Source organism: Polyergus mexicanus, unplaced genomic scaffold (genome assembly GCF_030449975.1).
Source record: "Polyergus mexicanus isolate NDT 795.1 unplaced genomic scaffold, iyPolMexi1.0 SCAF_12, whole genome shotgun sequence".
NCBI classification, from domain to species: domain Eukaryota; kingdom Metazoa; phylum Arthropoda; class Insecta; order Hymenoptera; family Formicidae; genus Polyergus; species Polyergus mexicanus.
In genome coordinates this window covers 9,927,445-9,952,341 of record NW_027223332.1, presented here as the reverse complement: position 1 = coordinate 9,952,341, position 24,897 = coordinate 9,927,445, and the positions used below count along the sequence as shown (strand labels likewise).

Sequence of the window (24,897 nt, the reverse complement as noted above, 5' to 3'; positions counted from 1 at the left end):
CTTAGCAAAGTGATTAAATTTACAAAAATAGCGATCCCAACTTTATATAATATCCACACTCGTTTATTTTCTTTTTTCTTTTCACTCTCTTGGTTTTTTTCATCTATTGTTCCTTTTACATTTTTTTTTTTTTTTTTTTTTTACTTTTTCTCTCATATTAACGCTAAATAGATAGAATTCAGGTTTTCTACATAACAATTAATTATCTTATGCGCGTTTCTCGTTTGAAATAATCCATTTGGGGTTCAGCTTGATGAGCGTCCCTATAACTGTTCATTTCCTTTCTCTCTCTTTTCACCTCTCGTTCTCCTTGATTTTGTCCCTCTCGTAGACAGTTGCCCCAGCGTACCCTTTCTCCACGCTAGAGCCGGCTTTGCGCTCCTCTTGTCTCCCCCCCCCCCCTCGCCCCTCCCAGTAAGCGTGTCGGTTCGGAACAGAGCAGCAGCTGACGGACGTAACAATTGTTCCCGGTGCACGATAGCACTATGTGACGCGTGACTACTAAAAGGAGAGAACCGCCACGATAAAACGGCATCTTCGATATAGAACATCGATCAGCCGTTACACGGGACGCGCGATGTGAGCCCCCTTCGATATAGAACATACTACAGGTAAGGATCACAAGCTTGATTCAATCGAGGGAACTCTAGTTTTAATCTGTTAGCAATGTGAAAAGTCAAAGAAAGAAAATTAATGAAAGATGCGATCGTTTCTCGATGTGTCAAGATGAAAGTTAATCGCATTGTACTTGCATAAAATGGTGCAAAGTGAAAAATTCATCGACAATTATATGGTTGAATTTCCGGGGAAAATAAAGGATGCTAAAAATTTTGTGGAGAGAACGCTCGTTAATATAATTTAATATCGTTTGATGCTGCAATTTCATTCTTCGGACGCAAGAGATGCGATTATGAATGGTGTAGTAGTGAGACAAACAGAAAATTGTTTTCAATGTTATATAAATAAATGTGAGAAAAGAACTCGGACACAAATATAAAAGTGTAAAATAATACAATTGAGAAAAATGTGTAAATTAATTTGACAATATTAAAAAGCATTTTTGAAGATCTAAAACGCAGCAGAGATCACGGACTCTCTCGAGTGCGTATTTGATAACTAAAGAAATAACTTTACGGAATAATCAATATATATAAAGAAATAATGTGTATAAGTACTGCAAATGTATAATATAAAATATTGTGGTAAAAACATTTGTGCGACATATGTGTTAATTGATATGTAGGTTGCCGGCGTTGCATTTTTCACCGATTCCTGATGTACCGCAAAATGCATGCAAAGAGTTGTTAGTGAAATGTATGCCAAAGAGAGATGATATTTTCATATAAATTGCCAGCGATTCTCCCTACACAAATTTCTATCGGTTATGCAATAAATATGTAATATATTGAAATATATATATATATATATATATATATATATATGTCCGATTAGCAGAAGACATTTACATGACGCTCTCGCGCTCACTCTATCTTCAGAACTTAGGACTCACAGCATTATTGATCGATCGCTTCTCCGGTTGCACGAACACTAACGTGCAAACTAATCGCGCGAAAACTTGTGGTCAAATCTTATAATAACGTGGCGTATACTCTTGTGTATATATTGGAAAACATGAGTATTTTGCAAATAACATTGTGTTGATTCCATAATGTACTGGTTTCAACCACGCAAGAGCGATGTAAAAACAATCGGCGCACGTCGAGTTCTAGCGGTTTATTATTGCCTTTGATTACTTGAAAAATTATGCTTCTAATTTTAATGTCTAAATTCAGACTGTCATTATGTAAATTGCTCAGTGAAGCATATCATGATGAATGTCTCTCACCGCGAATATATTATTAAAATGCTGTAGTTTTGCGTGTTCTGGGAACACTTCAATTTAACGTTGGAAGATTAAAAAGAAATATTTAAAAATTATCTTTAATCTTCTAAAAAAGGATAGACTTAAGAATCCCCAGAACACACACATATATATATATATATATATACATACACACATATATGTGACAATATGTTATATGTATATATTTTGTCTCTTGTATATTTGAAATATTATTAAGGATTAAATTACATAAATACACACACATTTACACTTTTTCTCTCAAAAATATAATTTCTAACGTAATACTAGATATTTGTTTCATAATGTTAAAACAAAATTGAAAAATTCATGCGTTGGCGTTTATTATAATGATATAATAGTATCTAATGCATTGAGCCAAGTTTTACATCAGATCTAATTATAAGCTAAAATTGACAATAAGTCTCATCAGCTTCTATATAGATCCGTTCTGTGTGTATATCATAATACGTCGTCGCGGGAAAGGAGGGAAAGGGGATTAGAGCTTTACCAGGAGTCAATAATCCGCACGCAGGCATTCCTCTCTTTTGAGGCTGACAACGAGCGAGATCGTCGGATATTTTCTCATCTGCTGTCTCGTTGATCACATTACCTTATTATACGAGTATACATTTCTTTGTCTTTCAACGTAACATTAGGAGCGAATTGGAAATCGATTGATATATAAGCATAAATAATATATATATAAGCATCACAATACACAGTGCTTTCACCAAAATAATGAAGAAGATTAAAGAATATAATATATAGTACAGAAGATGATGCATTCATCGTTGCTGTTTTTTTTTATCCGTTCAATTTTATTTATGAGCTTAAAATAAAGAGAAATTTTAAAGAATTTAATCACAATTTGAGAAAAAAGCATGCGGCGCTCTCTGTTGCGCTGCTTCGTCTTCCCTTAATTGGCGATCACGCGCAATCTGAAGAAGTTTTCTCCTTAGTTACTATTTATGGACTCGAAATAAAGAAGATACTCTCAAAGAGTACAATTAAAAATAAGAAACAGTATGTCCTCCTTCTGTCGATCTTCTCTCGTCTTTCCGTAACCGGGCAGACATGATTCGAAACAAAACTTTTCTTTTGCTACTCCTTATGGGCATAAAGCGAAGAAAAAGAACTTAAACGCTGCAATTAAAAATAAGAAGAGCCATAGACTTTTTCCGCCGTCGATGCTCGTCGATTTCCGTGTCCTTCTCGGTAATCCTATGAGTCTACTTTTCGCTTCTCTTCATGTACGAGAAAAAAGAAACTCGAAGCGTAAAAATAATAGATTAAAAGTTAAAGAGAGAGAGAGAGAGAGAGAGAGAGAGAGAGAGAGAGAGAGAGATGTCTTCCTTTTGTCGATATTGTGTCTTCCTCAGTGAAATTGCGCTCCAAAGCGCTCTCTTTCTAATCTGGTGTACGGATATCCAGTTCATCTACAAAATATCTGAGAAAGTTCACTTTTCGAGTCTCCTCGTGCATATGTGGGAGTGGAAGGTAAAAATAAACTCAAGAATCCATTTCTAAGAGATAGAAGTTAATGTATGATTAATCCCATTTTCTCGTAGATAACATTCTGAAAATAAAAAAATGGAAATCCCTATACTGGTTTTCTGATTTTCTTTTCATGGGCTTGCGTCTCCTCTGAGATACGTGAGTCAAAGAGGTCGTTCTTATGTCGCTCTTATTCTTCTGATAAAAAACGAGGAGAGAAGTGAAAACACAGCGAAGAGAAAAGAAAAGAGAGACGCGAGAAGAGTAGGGAGCAACACACACACACACACACACACACACACACACACACACACACACACACAGAGCAGAAGGAACCCGGAGGAGAGAGGTTCTGTTATCCGGTCGCGGTCCTCTCTCCTCTCGATGGTGGCAGGTCAGTGTTGCCGCACTCGTGGCTGGGAACGGTCGTCGCTTTGCCGAAGACGTCTCTTCTCTCTGCCATCTCCCACGCGCGCACATACAGGGGTACGGAACAAGGGCGCGTCGTGTGCCCTCCACGAACGACAAGAGTGCGTTCGCTGGCGGCGGCGGCAGGCGACCCGGACCCCGGACCCTCTGACGATGCATCACGCAACCTCGGGAGTAACACCGCCGCCGCGAAGCGTCGCCACTGCGATCAGGTATGCGCCATATACTCGGTGCTATATGAGAGGGTCTGAGAGAGCCGCTTCCGTTTGGGATACGATCGTGGAAGAATTATCGCGCCGGAAACCTGGCACGAGGATCTTCCCGCCACACGGTGAAATCTTGTTTACTTCATCTCGTTGTAAATGCGTCTATCACATCCTTGTTCTGTTGTACAAAAAGTAGATAAAAATTTGACGGATTTAAAATGATAATAAATTAAATGATTAACAATTGAATAATTAATTAATATATGATTGAATAAAGAATAGTTATAATAGATAATTATTAAAAAATAATTGATAATTTAATAGAGCCAAACATGGTGAAAGATATAAAACAAGGTTCTACTTGATGTACATGTGTATATTTCAGAAACGTGAAACATTGTACATTGTGACACACATATATACAATATATACAATATAAGCAGAGCAATATGTGAACAATACTTACAAATATAAATTAGAATTGACTCAGAAATATGTTGACCCAACGTTGGACGAGAGAATTTTTTATCATCCCAAAGATATATTTTTCTGTCATTTCTGATTTATATTATAAATTAGATAATATTGATAAGAAATTACATAATATCTTTATTAAACATGTAATTATAATATAATTAATATAACCGGAATTCTTATATTTTGCGTCGTTGATAAATTTTCAATCGACATCTATTTTTCTAAAATTAAAAGTTAAGATAATTAGAGAAAGATAATAATGTAAAAAATAATTGAGGTACAATTCAACGAAAACATTATCTTAATCGTTGGATGAGCACGTTTTTACAAGCTTTGAAAAGGCTCAATCTAATAAATTAAATGTGATAAATTAAATGTATAATTAACAATTTAACAAATAACTAATATATAGTCGAATGGTGAGAAAGGAACACGGTGAAAGATATAAAAATAAGATTCTACTTGATATATTTCAGAAATGTGAAACTTCTCGTACATTACGATATACGTACGCTTAAACTATATATATATAGTTATCTCTGCTAGCTGTTATCTAGCTCTGCTTAAACTATATATATATATATATATATATATATATATATATATATATATATATATATATAGTTTAAGCAGAGAGCAATATAAAAAGCAGTGGTATCAACGCAGAGTACTATTGACAAAAAAAAAAAATTATATTTACGATGATGAATCCTTCCCTCATTCAACGTTGGGTGACTATATTTTTTAAAGATTATAAAAAATGTTATTCAATGGTTAAGATAATGTTTTCGTTAAATCGTACATTAATTATGGTATATGTATATATTCTACTACTATATATTCTACTACTACCACTACAGTTATTCTAACTTTTAAATTGGAGAGACAGATGTCAATTGAAAAAAGCAGTGGTATCAACGCAGAGTACTATTCCGATTATTAATTGTAATAATTATATGTTAGAAATAAAAATATTACGATACTATAAAAATGAAAAATTCAATGTGTTGTAATGTAAGATGCAATATATTTTTTTTATTGCATAAAACTTTCTGATTTTAATAATTATCATAAGATCTATCATTATTAAGCACACGATGTTCTATATCTATAATATACACGCAAAAGATTCAAATTACCTTCGATTGTTACGCGGCTTAATTTTTGGAGCGTTACAATCTCGAGTTGACTTCGTTGCAATAAGTCAGCAATGATCATAGATCTCCTCTTTTTCCCGTGTGATATTTTCCTCCTTTTTCAACAGGTCGCGGTCATAGCGTCACGCCACGTGAATCGCGTTTTGCTTCCCGCTCTGATACCTTTCGTTGTTTAACATTGATCTTGAATTCTTTTGTACAGTAGAGATTTTCGAGAAATGATGAGAATCTAAAATGCGTTAAACTTGCGATAATCTTCAAACAATGTCTTTGATCAATTTCGACGAGCTGATGATTTCTCTAACCGAAGTCTCTGTTACGTGAATTACTTTACATTTATTCTTGTTATATTTATTTGCATTTGATTCCGCATAAGAAACATGAGGATAATTTTCAATTTTTTTTCTTTAAATACGTAGTAATGTAATGGCCGTAATATACAATAGAATGTTATCTGTACTTGCAAATATTAATATTAATATTTTAATTAGTACGAATATCTAATGTTTTAAATTACTTTTTTTTTTTTAAATCACAATATTGTTTCATCTTCTTTATAAATATTTTTATTCGAGAGATATTAATAATTACGAAAATCGTGTGTTACGCGATCATATTTTTGGAATCGGATAACTCTCTGCTTCGAGTATGGCACAAAAATATCGAGCTCGGACGAGACCCGAGTATGTCTATGTAAATATGTAAATACGTATAAACCGAGACGGGAAACAGTCGGAATCCTCTCTCCGTTTCTTTCGGCAAAACGAGAACAGGTTCCCGCGTGATGGCTTTTCTAAAATCTCCGGAATATACCTTTGAATGGATCTTTCCGTCTACAGGCAGTTGATTTAAGATTTGCCTATACACGTTAATTACAGAGAAAATCATTAAGGGATCGAGAATTTAATTACGATACCTTGTGTACGAGTCTTTAACGTATATATAATATCTCTTATACATTTACATTATCACCATAAGAAATGCCAAATATGTTGCAAGGAAGAAAAGTGATGTCATTTCGCGATGCTTTCTCCATCTTTCTTTAATCTTATATTTCCGAATTCTTAAATTCAAGGGATGATTTTTTTATATATCTCAGAATTTTCCATATTTAAGTTCCTAAAATTTCAAATTTTGCAATTTAAATAATATTTTTATTAGAATATTTACCTCTTTCTTTAAAATATTGCTAAAAGTTGTGTATCTTTGAATTTATATTACGTATTCGCAAGATCACTAGATTTATATATGATTTAATTTCTCGAGTCACAATATTCAGATTTCACGAATACATATGCACCATGTTTATATTATATACATCATCTTTAACTTCTGTGAATTCAAGAATCATTTCTTGATTGCCAGATAATAAGACGCGGCATTCTCGGACACCCGGTATTTCCCGATCATCTCCGTCTAGTAAGTCTAGTTCGTTTTTTCCTGAGTAATTCTCTGAAATTCTCCTTCTCTCTTTATATTTCTCTTTCCGACGATGCACCTTGCACCATAAAGTCCGACTCGTCGGCGTCATCGGCTTGTGGCAATGTAAAGTAGCTGTGCACACGTTGAGGCACGGTGCGTAAGACAGATGTTGTTCTCGAGGAGCAAATAAAATCGAGGGAAAAGGAAGCGAGAGACGATAATGACGACAATGACAACGACGACGTGCGACGACAGTCTACTGTTTTGTTTTCTATATGCCATCCATTACCTTCTGTCTTGTTCGAGTAAAAGCGAGAAATCCGGCCAAGAGAACATTACGAGCTTTGTGCATAGAATGATTTTCGAATGAATGAGAAAATGATTTAAATGTATAGACGAAAACATCTTTCTCTTTACTTTTTTTTCTCTGCTAAAATAAAAAAAAACTACGAGTTAAAGAATGCACATATTTATATTGTATATTCATATACGTCTCCGTTTTTAAACTTGTCTTTCGCAAATCAACTTTTGTTCCTATCTTTGTATTACGTAAAAGAAAAAAAAAGATTGATCAAGAATCCGCTGAAGAAATACACTCGGAAATTGAAATTTTCATATCACGGCAGCACTCACAATGCCGTTAAACAACGGTGCATCGTCTTCGGCGCTGCATCGCACCGCATAGCCACGGAATTATTTGACGCGCGCGCGGGAAGAAATTGTAAGTAAAGTAAATAATCATTAATTCCGCGAACGATGAGTTGTCTATTCGATAGAACAATAACTTTTTAGCGACGGGAGCATTGAATTATAGTGCGCGCGCGCGCGCGTTTTCACGCACATGATTTCGTCCGGTCAATGCTAGCTATATTCCGAGTCATCGCACTTTCTAGCAGTCACCGATCTAGCGGTTTTCATTTTTCGAACTTGGGAGAATAAAACGCTAATTATGAGTCAATTCATTTAGATGTTATTAAAAATAATTTAGCAATTGTATTAAAATAGTTGTTTCTTCGCGACTTTGAAAACAATTTATTAACGTTCAATGGATGAGGAATCAATTTATTTAAGTGTTAATAAAGATAATTTAAGCGCTTTAATAAAAAAAGTAAATCAGTCATTTCATCCTTGCGTCTTTATTAACGGCCAATGGATTAAGAATAATGTATAATACATACTCGCTTGTATAGTTGTAAAGCGGCAGTTTTATATACCATATGTTAAGTTAACGGTACGTCAATGGTTGTATGCGATATTAACTACATGATCTTTAATTTCGCCGTAATCGTTAGCCCATTACCCAAATTACTTGCTCTTGCGGTATGAGAGATGCAACGCCGCTGCAGTCAAGCGTATTTTGATTTTCGATTAATTGAAGAGCGTATCCCGCCGATCCCGACCTTCACAGATCAATCAATCGGGCGATTGATGACTCCTTGAATTTTTTATTATCACATACGTAAGATATATTATTGTGACACATTGTCTTATAATCTTTTTTTAACTCTTATTTTAATTAATTTTTATTATTATCATTATGACGCTTTAACACGATAACATAAGAGGATGTGACGTGAATGCAAAATCTTTATATTTGAAAATAATTACACTATATTTAATTATATTACTAGTACTACAATATTTTTAATGTGAGCGTTATATCCGTATACAAATAATAATGGTTAGCAATGTAATGAAATAATTCAATCTGTGAATACGCACTGATATTTTAATCGATACCTAAAAGATGTAATCGCAACGAAATGATTATCCTATCATGACATTTACAACGCGGCGTTCGCCAGGTTAATTGCACGGGAACGCGCGATTTCAGGCTGCTTCCTGACGGCAATCAGGAGGGTGGCGCAGCGCAGGCGCGAGACTTTTCGCAATCCCTTTGAGAGGGAAGCTGACGCGATTCGCAATTTGCAGGCGGAAGGATCAAAGTTTCCTCAGTATTTTCGCGCACGCCGAGCGCTCGTGATCATCGCGAATTTTCATAGGATGTATCCTCGCGAGTTTTCGACTAAGAATCCTTCGACAAGTGGTGTGTCTTTCGAGAATATACCTAATAAAATTATTTGATTAATGCAATTACAAAAAGAAACTTGATTCTGTTAATATCTAATATATTTTTATTAATATGTTAAATAATTAACTCGATACTTTCTGTATATATAATACAATATATGTATTTCATCGAATGATAAAAAAATCTCTCTTCTTTTTGAGAGTGTGAAACATCGCGGATTTTTTTAGCTGCGCTGCTTTATTAATCGTGGATGCGAAAATCTTTTCTCACTGGCTTAAGCATTTGTAAACTGATGAAACTCGAGATATTCGTCGGCATGCAATGGGGAAAGCTTACGGATACAAATATTTGTAATAGTTTGAGATATTTCCAGCACGAGTGATATAAAAGAAATAGGCTCCGAATAGCGATAGCGGCTGTTTAGCGGCGCGCGATTTCCGGAACCCGGTGAACACACGATCGATAGCTTTATCGGAATTGCCGCGCCCGGTGTGTCTAAAGAAGAAAGTGTCGGGAAAAAGTATGCAGCTACTTTCCAGTTTCGGCATGGGTCGGCAGACGAAGCGAGGAGCTTCCTTAAAAAAAGGTACGCTGCGTCGCGGATGAGCGATTGAGTGCGCTCGCGTTCTCATGGAGCCACGTGACATTAATCAACTAGTTCAGCAGAGGCAGAGAGGAAAGCGAACAGCAAAAATTTTACGCGTGGAATATACACAAAAAAGATATTAGAACTTGAAAGATTTGAGACGAACTGTCATTAGATGAAGAGATTTTTTCAAATTTTTTCTCTTCCAAGAAAAGAAAGATTTACTGAACCAATACTACGATGTAAAATTTTATATCGGATGGATAAGCGATATCGATAATTTACCTAAGCGTGTAAAACTATAGATTCATGCATAGTTTCACGCTTTGTTCTTCAAGTAAACAGAAAGGGCAATCAAGTTCTAAATCGCAGAATACTTTATATACGCTATATTTACATCGTATAATATAATATGAAAATTGGGGAAATATCGCGATATTTTGAATCATTTCATTCTAATTCTCCCTCATAATTTAACTTTCGATGCTGACGAGAGTTCGCGTCACATGTTGTATGTATAAATATCACATATTAGTTCCATACAATCAATGTTAGCCATAACGTTTGGGCAAATTGTTGAGTTTATCCACATACAGAACATGCAGAAACTATGTGGAATGCAGCGATAGAATATTAAGGTAAAGCAGGCGCATGATCTAATAACTTGTTAACTTATTTGATCGATACCCTCGGAAATGCGTGTATACCTATATGAGCGTCGGTATATAGCCGCTACGCTCACGCGATATGTACGCTCCGTAACTAGTTTTGTACGGTACGGCGATTATCGGGAGCATCGAAATTGCTTTTCGTCGAGCCTCTATAGAAATTCCGTATTCAACCATCAAACACCTGATTTCGGATTCTACTCAATTCACGGTACAATTTGTGGAAGACGGTTGATGTTCGCCGATTAACGCATAAAAAACACGCGTGTAATAAATTTTTACGTAAGTTTCTAAATATAAATTTTATCGATGTACATATTGTATACGCACGTGGAGACTCATGTTTATTTTATCGATTTTTATTCGTCTACATAGTAGTTGTTTATTCTACTGTTGTTATCGCCCGTTCTTCGCGACACGCTAACGAATATGATATGCTCGCGTATCACGTATATATTCGAAATACAAAGAGCGTGATTCGCCAAATTCAATCTACGGAAATAATTACTCTTGGCACAGAGTTGTATGCGACTTTAACCACGGCTAAAAGGTTGCAACGTTAATTCCACCCTGTATGCGTCTCCGTAATGTCAAGGCCGTGTCCTGAATTATCGTTCTTGTCCTCCAGCTTTATTTATCGTGCAATCAGTCGCTACATGTTATAATAACTTACAATACAAAAAAGATAACCTAGTATATTAGGCTTTAAACATAAAATAATATTAACGAATAAATAATAAGATGGGCAAATGAGAGCCAATGCGATATTTATTAGACGTTTCGATCCGAATATTGGACCAAAACTCAATTCGCATACACGAGGAATAACACATTTTTATGGCACCTCTCACCTAGCGCATTGCCTCTCATTTGCCCGTCTTATTATTTATTTGTTAATATTATAATTATGCAATATCGAAAAGATAATAAACACTAATATTAAATATAATATAAATAATATAAATTAAATATATAATAATAATAATAGATGTTAATATTATATAAGTAATTTATTCAGGAGCTAAAATTTAATGAATTGTTTATAAGATAAAAGTGTCAAGAGTCTCTTTTTCTAGGAAGGTTTAGAGAGATCTAACATAATAAGTCTAATGATAAAGATCTTTTCTTTTTCAATAATAACTAACGATAAGTGTTAAGCAAAACTTTTTTCTTATTCAAGGATATTCTCTCATAGTTTTACTAACAATAAAAAAGATATTCTTTATAAAATACATTTACATAATAAGTTAATAAGAACTGTAATTCCAAGGGCCGAAGAAAAATGGTTGTTAGGCGAGACAGTTGGCTTTAATAAATGACTGAGAGATTTCCGCGGGATACGTCGCGTGGATGCATTTCTCAAAGTGCATGCATTTCTTCGTAGCAATAACTCTTACGCATGACACTAGTCCTAGCTCCTTTACCGATGCACTGATTGATATGCATCGTGCACACAATCCGAATAGAATTGTAAATTTATTAATAGACTGTAGATCACGTTCCACTTGAATTAAATAAAATTCAATTAGCTCTCAGAACAGATACTCTAGGAGGGTGCTCAAATAATATCACGATAAAGAGAATAAACAACGAGAAGAGGCAATCAATTAAAGATAATGGAGCACGTAAAATTGTACTCTTTACTGTGACGTGATAGTAAAATGCGAAGATGTTAGGATTATCCTCCAATTAATCGAGCTGCAATGAGCTTTTGCATAATTAACAGTTGTTGATAGAAATTCAGACATCGCTGCAAGATAAGATCTACCTTTTTTTCACGTACATGGCGCTAAATGCAGTCGTTTAATTCTCACTTTGTATTTATATCAACTGCATTCTGAATTGCATTTAAATCATCTTTACGGTATACACGTTATACGTTGTGCACATCTTTCTAACGTAGCGGATATATTTCTTGTTTCTCAGGAAAGCGCGACTTCACCGGAGGCGGGAATCCTATTGGTAATTGGCCGTCAACAGGGGGTCCGGTCAGACCCCTTAACAGTACCGTTTGCGGCGGCGGTGCGACGGGGGGTATCAACATGACACCCGACGAACCCGCGCCCGACGAAGAATTCGCTCTGGCCGTCGCGCAAAAAGCACAGGTACGATTGGCTGCTTATCATCGGCAAACGGTGGGCTTCTTGCTCGATCAAGCCGAATAATAAATTCTTGATAGCGAGACAACGGCGCGTATGCCGTTTTCTCGTTTCGAATTATTTCCTCGCCTCGTCGAGAAATAGGCCACGATAAATGTGTTTCTTGCGTCTTCTCGTCTGTACGTACCTTAGTTAAAATAAATTTATTAGTATATAAATGGCATTATACAATAAGTAAAAATTCGTCTAAGTTATTTGTTCTAAAAATTTATCAAGACATTGAAAATTAGGCTAGATTAGACATTATTAAAAGACTGAATTAAATCCACAAATGGTTACACAAGTCGTGGATGGGGATTATGCTCGAAATTATTACAAAAATAATTAATTTATATTATTAATTGAAGTTTTTTCACGACGTGTTTGAGATGGAATTTTAATTAAAATTAATTAAAATTTGATAAGACTTGTAAGGAAAAGAAGTTAGGATAGACGCTACAAAGGTACAATCGTAGAATTACACGAGTTCGACGCTCGCATACGTATGTATATGAGACTAATTCAGACACATAATATTTCTCGCGTGGAATGCTCCTCGAGCGCAGGTACATATACAATATAATTTCAATGGCCAGTGTCCTCGTACACGGCGGATATTTTTCAAAGGAACCTACGTGAGTCGAATCGTCAATTCTGTAGAAGCGATCGGGCACAATTCTTCGTGAAGAAGAGAGGAGCCGGAACGGTGTCCCCGCGACAACGTGTTCGCGATGCATAATACAACGTACGCATCGTTGAACGTTCGCTGACATTGTTATGGCTATTGTCATTGAAACTCAATGATTTTTTACGTTCGCTTTTGTGATTTTGTCTTGAAGTCGACTTGTTTAAGCTTCGAGTGGTTCATTCGAGAAAATATGACGCGATATTTTTTTATTCAGCAAATTCTATTATAATCCCAGGATTATATTACTTGTCGATTTACTTCATTCGGATTTTCATTTTAATAAAATGTCTGTTATTTATATGATAATGATACAGAGATACGATGAGACTTCGTCATTCGAAGTCTCATCGTTCACTCGAATAATTGGAAATAATACTTCCGTTAAAGAAAAAATTATCGTAAGTTGGTTTAATTAATTCTCTAGATAATTTTTAAAAATTTTTAGATGTCTAATATATCATATTATATTATCGTATTATGATATTATAATTAATAATCAAATATTTATAATCAAGAAATTTTATTTTGACATGTTTTAAGGCACTTTATGTTAGAAAAAAATCGATTTTCCAAATTAGATAAAAAATGAATAATAAAATACGTCGAAGCTTTTATGGAAATTTATGAATGCAGAATTCTGAAATTATAATGTGGGAAGTCATTGAAGTAATGCTTTCCGGCATGGAACTTATGGGATTTCGCGAGCGATCTTTATCTCACACTCTTTTCTAGTTACTTTACCAAGAGTAATTAACACTCTACTTAAAAACAGAATCCTTCGAGATAAGTTTCAAACACGTGCTGTATTTTAAAGAAGCCGATTATACGTTTGGAAAAGTTTTTCTTATACGCATAAAGGATCAGACACAAGTTTTGATGCAATCTTATTGAATACACAAAAAAAACTTATCACATCATAGTATTTATCTTTAGTATAATTTAATTAATATGAAAAAATAAATCCTAGAGAGTGCTCTTTTCTTCATAGATCAGATATAATTTATTTAAAATAAATCGATGTATTTTGAGTCGATTTTTACAGACGATGTTTCGCAGAATTTTCCCTACAATTAAGACCGGCACTTCTCTGAATAAACGTCATAAATTATGATACAAGAATAAAATAATCTCGCTGATTATGATATTTATTTTACTTGTAATTTCATAAGTGGGAAAAATATAGCTGTTGATAAAAAACACACGATTCCCCTCCGATTGAGGCTCTTTCGGAATATTTTACAAGAGGCGGTACACGCTTCTCTTAACATTGGACAACTTTCCAATTAATGAAATGTTACGTTCTCGACAAGGAACAGGTTGAATTACTATTGCGTAAGAATGCATATTGTGCGCGACAGCGATCTTGCGTTCTTCGAGACGAGATCGAGAAGTGCGTCGAGGTATCTCATTGCGTTAATATCGCTCTAGTTAATTTTAAAAGTGGAACCCACTCAACTTACTTTAAAGATATAAAATAAATACTGTGAAAATAAAATCTTTATAAATCTATATACATATAATATATTTTAAAATTGTTTCATACATTTTGTAAACTAAAAGTTATGCCGCGAAATGTCTTGATCATTATACTTGTTAATTGTAATATTATAATATAGCTACGATATTTATACATATATTATTAATGGGAAAATTATTAGAGCACATTTAAAGGATTAATTAGGGCAACTTACAATAAATTTTATTTTAACGAAAAATATCTTCCTTCTTAGAAAATATCTATTTTCATATTTATACGATGCTATCTAAATGCTTTTATTCGGTATCGAATCACATTTTCTCTTTCTATCCTCATCGGGAGATCTATAAAATTCCATAAAAAAGAATCGTAAAACTTCTTCCATTTCTTATGCTTACGATTTATTATTCAACCATGAGGTTAATGACGCTCCTCGGTGACGTCAGAGAAACCTCTTCGGCGTTGCACGCGACGTCGCGTGTAAGCACGCACAAATCATGTCCTACATCCTAGCAAGACGAAGATACGACATGTCGCTGTCGCGTGACGTTGCTTTCACTTCGCGAATCCGGGGACAAAAATATTTTCTGAGAATATTTTGAAATTGCGATATACATATATATAGTCTTAGCATCTCAAGGTAATTACTATTAATGATATGCTGCGAGTAAATGTACAGGCCGATTATTATTGCGGAATCTTTTTCGCTAATATTATCTCTTTATCTCGCAATTCTTAAATACAACAAGAATGCACCGAGTACACTACGTCTGCGTGATATTTAGTTCACGAGTAATAAATACTAAAGAGAAACGGAGAAAAAATAAGAATAATATATTGTATATTTTTACTTTCATATAGTTATGCAGATAGTTATAATCGTGATAAAATTGAAGTAAATAATAAGAAAATTCATTCACATTCATCGATTCATATACATATAAATATATACAGATATATACATATATATTGTGCCACACATATATATATATATATATATATATATATATATATATATATATACATATTTTTATTTTTAAAACATATATTCTTCTTTAAATACATAGTTTGCTTCTAATTATCATTTTTACGATTGCTACTCTTTTTTAGATAAATTCTTATACGATGCAAAAGAAGAAAATAAATATATTAATTACATTAAATTCGAGATCAAAGATACTTAATATGTATAGGATACGAATATAGAATATCAAAATTTTAATTGAAGAGAATATCACAATTATATAGCTGAAGAGAAAGTAATATTCTTGAACTAAATCGACACTAATTAAAATAATTTTAAATTAATTAAATATATTTGGAGTATAAGAGTAAATGATTTTATAGAAAGCCGTAATGAAATATGTATTAATTGATCAAATGTTTTTCGTGTCATGGACATTATCGAGCATTAATTATAGATAATTAGCAATGATCATTTGATCATCATTAACATCAATGTTAATACAACACTTTAAACGTTATGCGACCTGATCATCGGCGGAATTAATGCGATGCATGCGATGGGAAGGCCCCAGCGCCTTCATATTTATTTGATACATGCAAATACATACACGCATGAATGCAACGGATGAAATATCTCTTTGCAGAGAGACGCAGAGGCAATCCGTACCGCTCTGTATCTCGGAGTGGCACTTGCGATCACCTGGATAATAGGAGCGGCGGGACTGTCGTTGGCGTGGCTGGTTCTGGTCCTGGCATTGGCAGCGACGATCGTTAAGGCAAGAGTGTCTCGGCTCCTTCAGACGGAATTGCAACATGAATTGGCCAGGTTACGTAGGAGAAGGGCTTTGTACAAAGATGAGACCGCTGAATGGCTCAGTCTGCTCCTCAATAAATGGCAAGTACCGTTTTCAACAGTTATCGATGACCTAAGAGACTAATTGCGAGAAAGGAACACCTGGTTTATGTTAATATACCATCTGCTGTATATGTTAACGCTGATACGCGTTACTTTGAGTTGCCTGCAAAAGCATATAATTATTGTCAAGTCGATTATTATAAAGAAATTTATATCGACATCTCTTTTTATTAAAAAATATAAGTGTTAAATAGAACAGTATTTTTAAATAGAAAAATTAATTATTCAAATTTAAATGATATATATTTGTTATATCATCTTATACAGCAAAAAATTGTCCTCTATATATATATATATATATATATATATGTATATGTATGTATATGTACAGTGCGATTGTCCTCATAACGGATGGGTGAATGAACTTCTCTCGTTTGAGAACGAATACTACATATTGTAAACAAACCACATTCCTACCGCACGTGATGCATAGATGTAGCCTTTCACGTTTCTGCTACTCGTGCCGCGAATAAAATCCTTATTCGTCGCTGCTACTAAAACATATGTTGAATGAAATGATTTGTCGATTCTAAAATTGACGTGATTAAATAAATAAAAATTAAAAAATCGTTACTAGTTGGATTATAAATCAGCTTTAATAAAGTACAGATATAAAAAAAATGAAATATAATTATATATATATATATATATATATATACATATGTATGTATGTATAAGTCTTTATATAAATCTATTATTTAAAATTATAAAATGTATTTAAAAAAATGAACTATTTATTATTTATTGGGAATAAAAATATTAATAAAGAAATCTCTAAAAATTTTAAAATCAAAATTAATTTCTGATTTGTGTGTGTGTGTGTGTGTGTGTGTGTGTGTGTGTGTGTGTGTGTGTGTGTGTGTGTGAAAAAGAATTGCAAGTTTTTAAAATTGTGGTGACACATATTATATTGATATAATTGCGCACATTTAAGAGCGATCATCTGCGCGCACGACCCTCTCTTCGTTTGTCAATGGCTGAAAACGGCTAATGCGGCAGGCGGACATAGATATAGAAAGAGTGCTACTTATTTGGATAGTTGATAGACTTGTTCGAGCATTCCTGAACTGCCGGATTCTCACCGAGTAGCGAAAACATCTATATGCGGATAAAAGCGATGAATTAAGCGCGACACGTTATATTGTATATAGACGCATCGTATGCGCATAAAAGAAACAGACGTGGTGATAGCCACATCGGCATTTATTTGGTCATGTAAGAAATGTATGATGACTGCGTAAGAATTTTCCTATTAAAAATCAAACATTCCATAGAAAATTCTGTAAAATCTAGAAAGCCTGTATAATAACTTGCGAATAGACTCAAATTCTTCGTACATGTATGGCAATATTCTGAAACAAATATGCTTGAAATAATATAAAAGTTTTGTTTTCATTTTTTGCTTCAAGAAAAATAAAATAGAAAGAAAAAAAAAATTAAAAATATAAATAATGATTTCTTGAATAAAAAAATCATAAAATATAAATATTTATCGTAATAATAACATTTGAGAGAAAGAGAAGACAAAAGAGTATATACAATATAATATTTTAATAAATATTTATAACAAAGGAATTTACAATGAAGAACGTGAAAACGTCAAAATTGAAAATAACAAGATATTATCGGTATATCTTAAAAAATGACAAGTGCGTGGGCACTTGTTAGTTCACTCATCTGTTATCTCGTTTTTTTAATCTATTCACACACAAAACCGTAGGGTGTCGAGTATTATACAAAATCGACTCGTTGTCGATGGCAAAAATAGAATGTCATTAGAGATAAACTCTGAAAATAACTCGTTTCTTATGACACCGAAACATCACTACACATTTTTCATGCTTGAAAGAGCGCTTTATCGTATTAAATCTGGCTATTCGCTTAATTAAACTGAATATTTAATGAATCGTATCTTATCGCATCGCTCTTTGAAATATCTATTCGCGGACATCCAATATGAATGGGAGAATGTAAAAAATTAGCAAGGATTGGAAATGTTCTCTGCGATAAATGCGGTTTAATATATTAAAACGAAAACTAGTATATTTTTTATTAAACCCGACAGAAATAATACAATGCACAGATTATAATAGTAAATGTCTCTCTCTGTCTCTCTCTCTCTCTCTCTCTCTCTCTCTCTCTCTCTCTCTCTCTCCCCTCCCTTCCCCCTCTCTCGCTCCTTTATATATCGAATATTATTTTTGCAGGTGGAGATTCAGCGCTGCTAGTATTTTTTCCTTGGCAAAGGAACGACTGGAGCCTCTCCTTAATGAAGCTAAACCAGGTATCCTAGGTAAGGGTATCATAAAAATAAAAAAAAAATAAAAAAAAACAATCGGATGATTTACAACAAGAAAGAGATTATAAAGAAAAATCTGTTAAAGAAATTGATCATTGAACGCTCGAAGGATTCCAGATTATTTCACCGCTTTCATAAAAGATCCTCATTATTCAGGTCCATTAGAATTACGCGAACTCACTCTCGGCGAACAAACACCGTGCATCACTCGCGTGAGAACACTCGATTGCTGCAGTGACGATGATCTTCCTAATGGACACCATGCCGGCCAGACTAAATTATCCATCGAAGCGGATGTGCGACTGGATTGCGAGCAGTTTCGCATGCTTATCACCACGCGATTGTTTGGTAAAGGGTGAGAAATAAAGCATTCGTTATACATTAAAAATCCTTAAAGAATATTTAAAATATATTTGTAAATATCTTTGCATTTTATTCACAATCTTGCTACAATTATTTAATCAATATTGATTTTGTGTATAGAATGGTCCAAATTTTCCCCTTTTTATTCTGGACTACTCAAAATTATTATAATTAAAATTCACTATTGCACAAATCCTAAAAATTGATTCTCTTTATTTGGAAAAAATTTCAAAAGAATGCGTTTTTAAAAATATCTCTTGGTAGCGTGGGAATGGACATCGATCTGGCGGTGGAGAAGCTGTCGCTATCGGGCACGATTGTAATCGATTTAACGTTAAATGCTTCGGCGCCGTTCCCGCATACGACCGGGCTTAGCGTGAGTTTCCTGGAAAAACCGGATGTCTGGTTCAGCGTAAGAATCCTACGAGCGGTGCAAATGATGGAGATGCCGTTGATCAAAACCTGGATTCACGCGGTGGTTACTGACGCCCTGGCCAGCTGGCTGGTCGACCCAGGTCATCTGGAGATAAACTTGAGAGCGCGCGATCGACCGGGCCCTGGATTGGATTCCGTGACCAATTCCGTGCCTCAAGGAGTGCTCACCGTTGTCCTGTGCCAGAATGGTTGTTCTGGTAAATGTTCTTTAAAACGATTGTCTTCAATTCCATTTCATTAACTAATACGCGTTAATTGAATTATTTTTAGAGCGCTAAAGAATCAACCAATGAGAATTCTTCTTTTTTTTTTTTTATTTTACATGTATATTAGAGTGAAAATTGAGAATAATTAAATAAATTAGACCGAAAATTTAAATACACACGAACGTTAAATTTTCTTTTAACGTCATGATCAATGTAATTAAATTTCATGTGCTTTACTTATTATAGATATATATTATCGTTAAAGGCACAATTATTATATTACAATATATTATGATCGACGCGTATTATTATGAATTATTATAAAGTCACTAGAAAGCTTCTTAACGAGTTTTTCTCCAGCAAACGTTACCGATGAGGTGAGATGGCTCGTGATAATAGTAGGCGATCAAAGGCGAATCACCTCGAATTTGAGCTCCATGTGGACTGAAGATGTGTCTTTCTTAGTCGGGTCATTGGACAATGAGAGAATCACTATCAAACTGAAAGCAAAACGGCTCGTTAGTACCATCACTTTGGCGCAATTCGAATTAGCGTTAGGAGTCTACGATTGGGAGAATTCGCAAATGTAAATGGCATTGATCGCGTTTAATCATTATTAGAAGCTATATATTAAGTTTCTTATCGAAAACTCTTAACATATTTATTAATGCATTTATCTTGATTTGATGCAGCATTGAGACCGTGTTACAACAAAAGAAACCATCCCGTAATAGCGTTAACACTCCGAACATTAATGCGCGATTAGAATACACTGCTCTTCCACATTTGGATCCTGAGTTACCGCAGCCAGAACTAATAGCCGATAATATGCATCTTGCAGGTATATACACGTATATAAATATATAAATTTAATCACTAAAATATAGAAAACACAGAAGAGAATTATTTATTTGGATCATATATTGAAGTTACGACGAATACGTCTTTATAAAATACACGATATTCTTTTCCGCGATAATCAGAGAATGAAATATCGTATAAAATATTTTCAGCGCCGCTAGACTTTTGCCACAAAGCGCACAAAGCAGGTAAAGCATCTTATTGAGATATCGAGTTTGAGGATGCGAGTTTGAGGATGATTATGCAACATTTTTTGATTTAACGAGCTGTTTAACTAAATATGCACGCTTAATTATTTTGCCGAGATTTTCCATGAGCAGAGTTTTCAAACTTTCAAATACACCTTATATTTTATCTTTCGCTTTTTCGTAAAAACTCGTAAAGGTTTTGGATGTATTTTTTATTAATATTTTTTTTTTTTATGTAATAATGACGAATGAGAGATCTTATTTTTAATGCATTGCAATTTTCAGGAGTATTGGTGGTTTACATTCATTCAGCTGACAATCTGAATGGTGATGTTGCACAGTGTAATCCTTATTGCATGTTATTCAACAATCGGAAAAAGGTAATTGATCGATTTATCTATCAAATGTATATTTTTACAATATTTGAAGTTATATCTATGTGTGAATCATTAATAAAAGTTCTATGGGTTTTTAGGTCAAAACGACGCATTATATTCGTTCGACCACGTCGCCGATTTGGGACTGCAGAGCACAATTTTTGGTTCAGGATTATACTCAAGTATCGCTGAGCTTTGTCATTTATTCATGGAATATAGCGAAATCGATGGACACGGACATGCTTGGATTAGCAATGCTATCTCTTACTCAGGTAATCTCTATAGTTTCTTTTTAACAAACTAAACTAAATGATTCAGCGCATTAAGCTAAAATAAGACTGTAGTTTGTGGGGGCTAATTTAAATATAATATCAATTTATAAAAAAGACATTTTATTCTTGCATTGAACTCTTCAATTTATAGCGCTATTGTTATTATGTATTTGTATATCATTGAAAAATGACTCTATAAGAGATAATAACTCTCTAATAATTCTATAGGATATGACATGGATCGTTAGAAAAAAAATCACGCTCAGTGGCTCCAACATGGCTTCTTCCATGACGATCTCCGTTCTTTTTTATCCTGTCAAAAGCATACAACAAGCGGTTAGCAGTCGCCGAAGTAGCATAGTTCCGATCATGTTGGACGACGAACCGAAAATCAAACGAAACAGTTTGCCATGGATGCAACAGGCTGTAAATTTATTAGAAATCTTGTATTATTCAGAAAATAAATGTTCAAAAACATTCATTTAAATTTTTAAAAATATTTTCAGAAATTACTGTTAACACAGAAGGACGTTGATCCCGCTTCCTCCGATATATCGAGTTTACTATCCACCGGAAGTGGTTTAATGGAAGTGACACTATTGCGTGCGAAGGATCTCGTTGCGAAGGACCTAAATGGTTTCAGCGATCCTTTCTGCGAACTAAAACTAAACAACGAGACAAAGTACAAGAGTAGCATAAAAAAGAAGACGCTGAATCCTTGCTGGGACGAGAGTTCCATCATGGGTTTGCCGAAGATCGGGGAAGCTTTAGATATCGTAATTTTATACATTTATTATTTTCGTGCGCTAAGATTATCATTGGAAAAATAAAGAGATTACCCTTTTAATCGATGTTAGGTATTATGGGATCACGATACTTTCGGCATGAAGGACTATCTTGGGAAAGTATCATTGACTCTCGACGATATCAGAAAGCTGTCAAACAGCGATCAGTCCCATTGGTTCTCGCTTAAGGGAACCAAAACGGGATCTATAGAGCTGAAAATTAAAGTCTTATCGGAAGAATGTGAGGTAATGCGGTCATGTGCAAGAATAACGTCCTATTATATATAATGATATTATATTTTTAGCTTGTTACTTTTATTCTCGTTAAAATCGTGATCTATTCACAATCTAGACACAAAGTACGTATGCAACCAGCAATATCAGCGACAATTCTTCTCGTTTAAATACCGAGCCTGACTCTTTATCGAGTATTGTACGAAGGCCTTCTATGGAGAAGTCTAAAATACGTCTGCACTTGGACCCAGTCATACCGCCACCGCCTCCACCACGCACTGTTACCCTTTTAAAGCCGACTACATCCAATCAATCCGGTAATATCCATGTGATTTTTCGATCAATCATATAATAATATTTCATTAAATATGTATATAGTTTATTTATAAAATTTCGATGTCTCTTTTGTAGATAAGTCTAGTATTACCAGTAAAGAGTCCAATGAAATAAACGGAATGTCGAGTTTCTGGATTCCGAAAGTTATCGCGGAATCCACCGCTGTTTCCGTCGACGAGGTCGATACCATAAAAGTGATCGCAGAGAGACGTTCCTCTCATCACAGTTTGACACCCAGCCCCGAACAAAATTTCAGCAAAAAGTTACCACAGTATAACAGCTTTCGCATGATGAAACAGAAGGTAAACGCGATCGAATAATCATGGTAGAAATCTCAGTTCAAGACATTTCGTGTAATTGTAGGTGAAGAGAGGTTTAAAACTTCGTAGATTCCGTTCGGAAGTGACTATAGAAGATAAGAATGATAGCAAGGGCATCGCATTGAGTTTGGAACCCCGAGATGGCGGAGAGGCCGACGCCACGGAACTCCTTTCAGAATCCGGTCTGGCGCACGCAGTGTCGCAACCAGATATGCTGGGCAGAATAAGGCAGCCCAGTCCACGCTTGAGATTAAGACCGAATGGTCAGTAGATAATACAATATTAAATATCACATCATTATATGATATTTTTAAGTAATTTTAATGCAGATATTTTTATCATAGATTTTTTGTTACTCGTTGATTTGAACTGATAAAGTAAAAGCTGATCAGATAAAATAAAAATATATTAGTAATAAAAGTTCTTTTAAAAAAAAAAATATTTGAAAAAAAAAATATAATTGGCATTTTGAAAACTTAAAATTAAAGTATAAAATGTAAAATATAAATACTAAAAAATAAAATAAAATAAAATTTTCTTCAATTCTAGATTGAAAAATATGAAATATTAAAAAAATCAAACAATTTTCAGATTTAAAAATTATCAATGGCACTAGAGAAAAGTATTCCGGGGTGGAAGGGAAGGTTCTTCAGGCGCAAGGTCTCCATGTAGCGCATATTGCCCAATTATACTGTCGTGTAAAGCTTCAAACGTAAGTATATTTAATGTTGATGAAAATTCGCGCAGATGATCAAACTGAAAATCTCCAGATGCGCCAGTCCGGATAAGATCGTGTCACCTAATGGCGGGAAGACCATCGCGAAATCGCGGCTACTGCCGGCTATGCCTAATCCTCAGTTCAGTATAGATTTCCATATAGACGGCGACGGTGTACCGAGGCAAGCTTTGTTGATATTTGAGATAAGAAGTGCTAGCAAAGAATTGCTAGCCAGTCGGCGTATAACTTTACATGAATTGCTAGGTATCATACTTTTAATCTTTACATAAGATATACTTAATTACATATTAAATTGTAATTTAATAGCATATACACTATATATAATAGATAATTCATATTATATAATATGTAAATATATGAGATTTTCTCTCTATAAACCTTTTTATGTAATTAGTTTTAATTATGATGTAATAATGTAATTACATCGTGTTCGAACTTGTAGGAGTATCCGCAGCTAGCGATGAGATTCACACGTGGTTGGCGCTGAATAATGGCGCCTCATTGGAAGTACAAATTACTCACGGAAGGGAGCTTAAAAATAAATCGGCGAAAAAGTTGTTTCGTTCTTGGTCGGTACATCGGATAGGGAAAATATGAGATTTAAAGAAAATCAGCTACTGTTGTACATCCATTTAACATACACTAATAAAACCGTAACACTTTTTTCGTTCTTCGAGAAAAATAAAATTTCAGGAAAATGAATTCCGTCAACATTTTTTGCATAAAAGGGAAAAAATGGAGAAGAAAGTTGATATCAATTACATCAATACATATGTATATACTTAAAAGAGCTACACAGAAAAATTCTTGGAAATTTTTTTCCAGTTACATCTATTGAGAATTCAAGGGCAATCCATATGATGTTCTTTAATTTTTTGTATGATTATATTAACAAGAGGTATTACATTCTAATATACATAATTTTTGACAAGATTATATAAAATCAATTTCATATATATGTA

At 34.2% G+C, this 24,897-nt stretch overlaps 1 protein-coding gene across 5 annotated transcripts; it reads left to right on the top strand.

Annotated features, from left to right (window-relative positions):
* Positions 1 to 462: 462 nt before the first annotated feature.
* LOC138938205 (uncharacterized) lies at positions 463 to 24,827 on the top strand. Of its 5 annotated transcripts, none has more exons than XM_070305032.1 (20): positions 463 to 611; positions 12,262 to 12,440; positions 16,249 to 16,499; positions 18,728 to 18,813; positions 18,976 to 19,174; positions 19,447 to 19,814; positions 20,184 to 20,409; positions 20,516 to 20,664; positions 20,837 to 20,872; positions 21,158 to 21,252; positions 21,348 to 21,521; positions 21,750 to 21,947; positions 22,028 to 22,297; positions 22,379 to 22,552; positions 22,659 to 22,857; positions 22,952 to 23,178; positions 23,240 to 23,459; positions 23,788 to 23,908; positions 23,967 to 24,178; positions 24,378 to 24,827. In XM_070305032.1, exons 2-20 carry the CDS (start codon positions 12,378 to 12,380, stop codon positions 24,530 to 24,532), a joined length of 3,423 nt encoding a protein of 1,140 aa, XP_070161133.1. In that variant the 5' UTR covers positions 463 to 611; positions 12,262 to 12,377; the 3' UTR covers positions 24,533 to 24,827. The 5 variants fall into 5 exon arrangements, with proteins under 5 accessions (XP_070161133.1, XP_070161134.1, XP_070161130.1 ...); XM_070305033.1 differs by lacking the exon at positions 463 to 611 and adding an exon at positions 3,758 to 3,999; XM_070305029.1 differs by lacking the exon at positions 463 to 611 and adding an exon at positions 9,048 to 9,096.
* The last annotated feature ends 70 nt before the right edge of the window (positions 24,828 to 24,897 follow it).

Coding starts and splice junctions, on each gene's coding strand:
- LOC138938205 (XM_070305028.1), top strand. CDS start 9,604: ATGCAGCTACTTTCCAGTTTCGGCATGGGTCGGCAGACGAAGCGAGGA. Junction 20,665..20,836: donor CGATAATATGCATCTTGCAG/GTATATACACGT, acceptor AAATATTTTCAG/CGCCGCTAGACTTTTGCCAC. Junction 22,298..22,378: donor TCGGGGAAGCTTTAGATATC/GTAATTTTATAC, acceptor AATCGATGTTAG/GTATTATGGGATCACGATAC.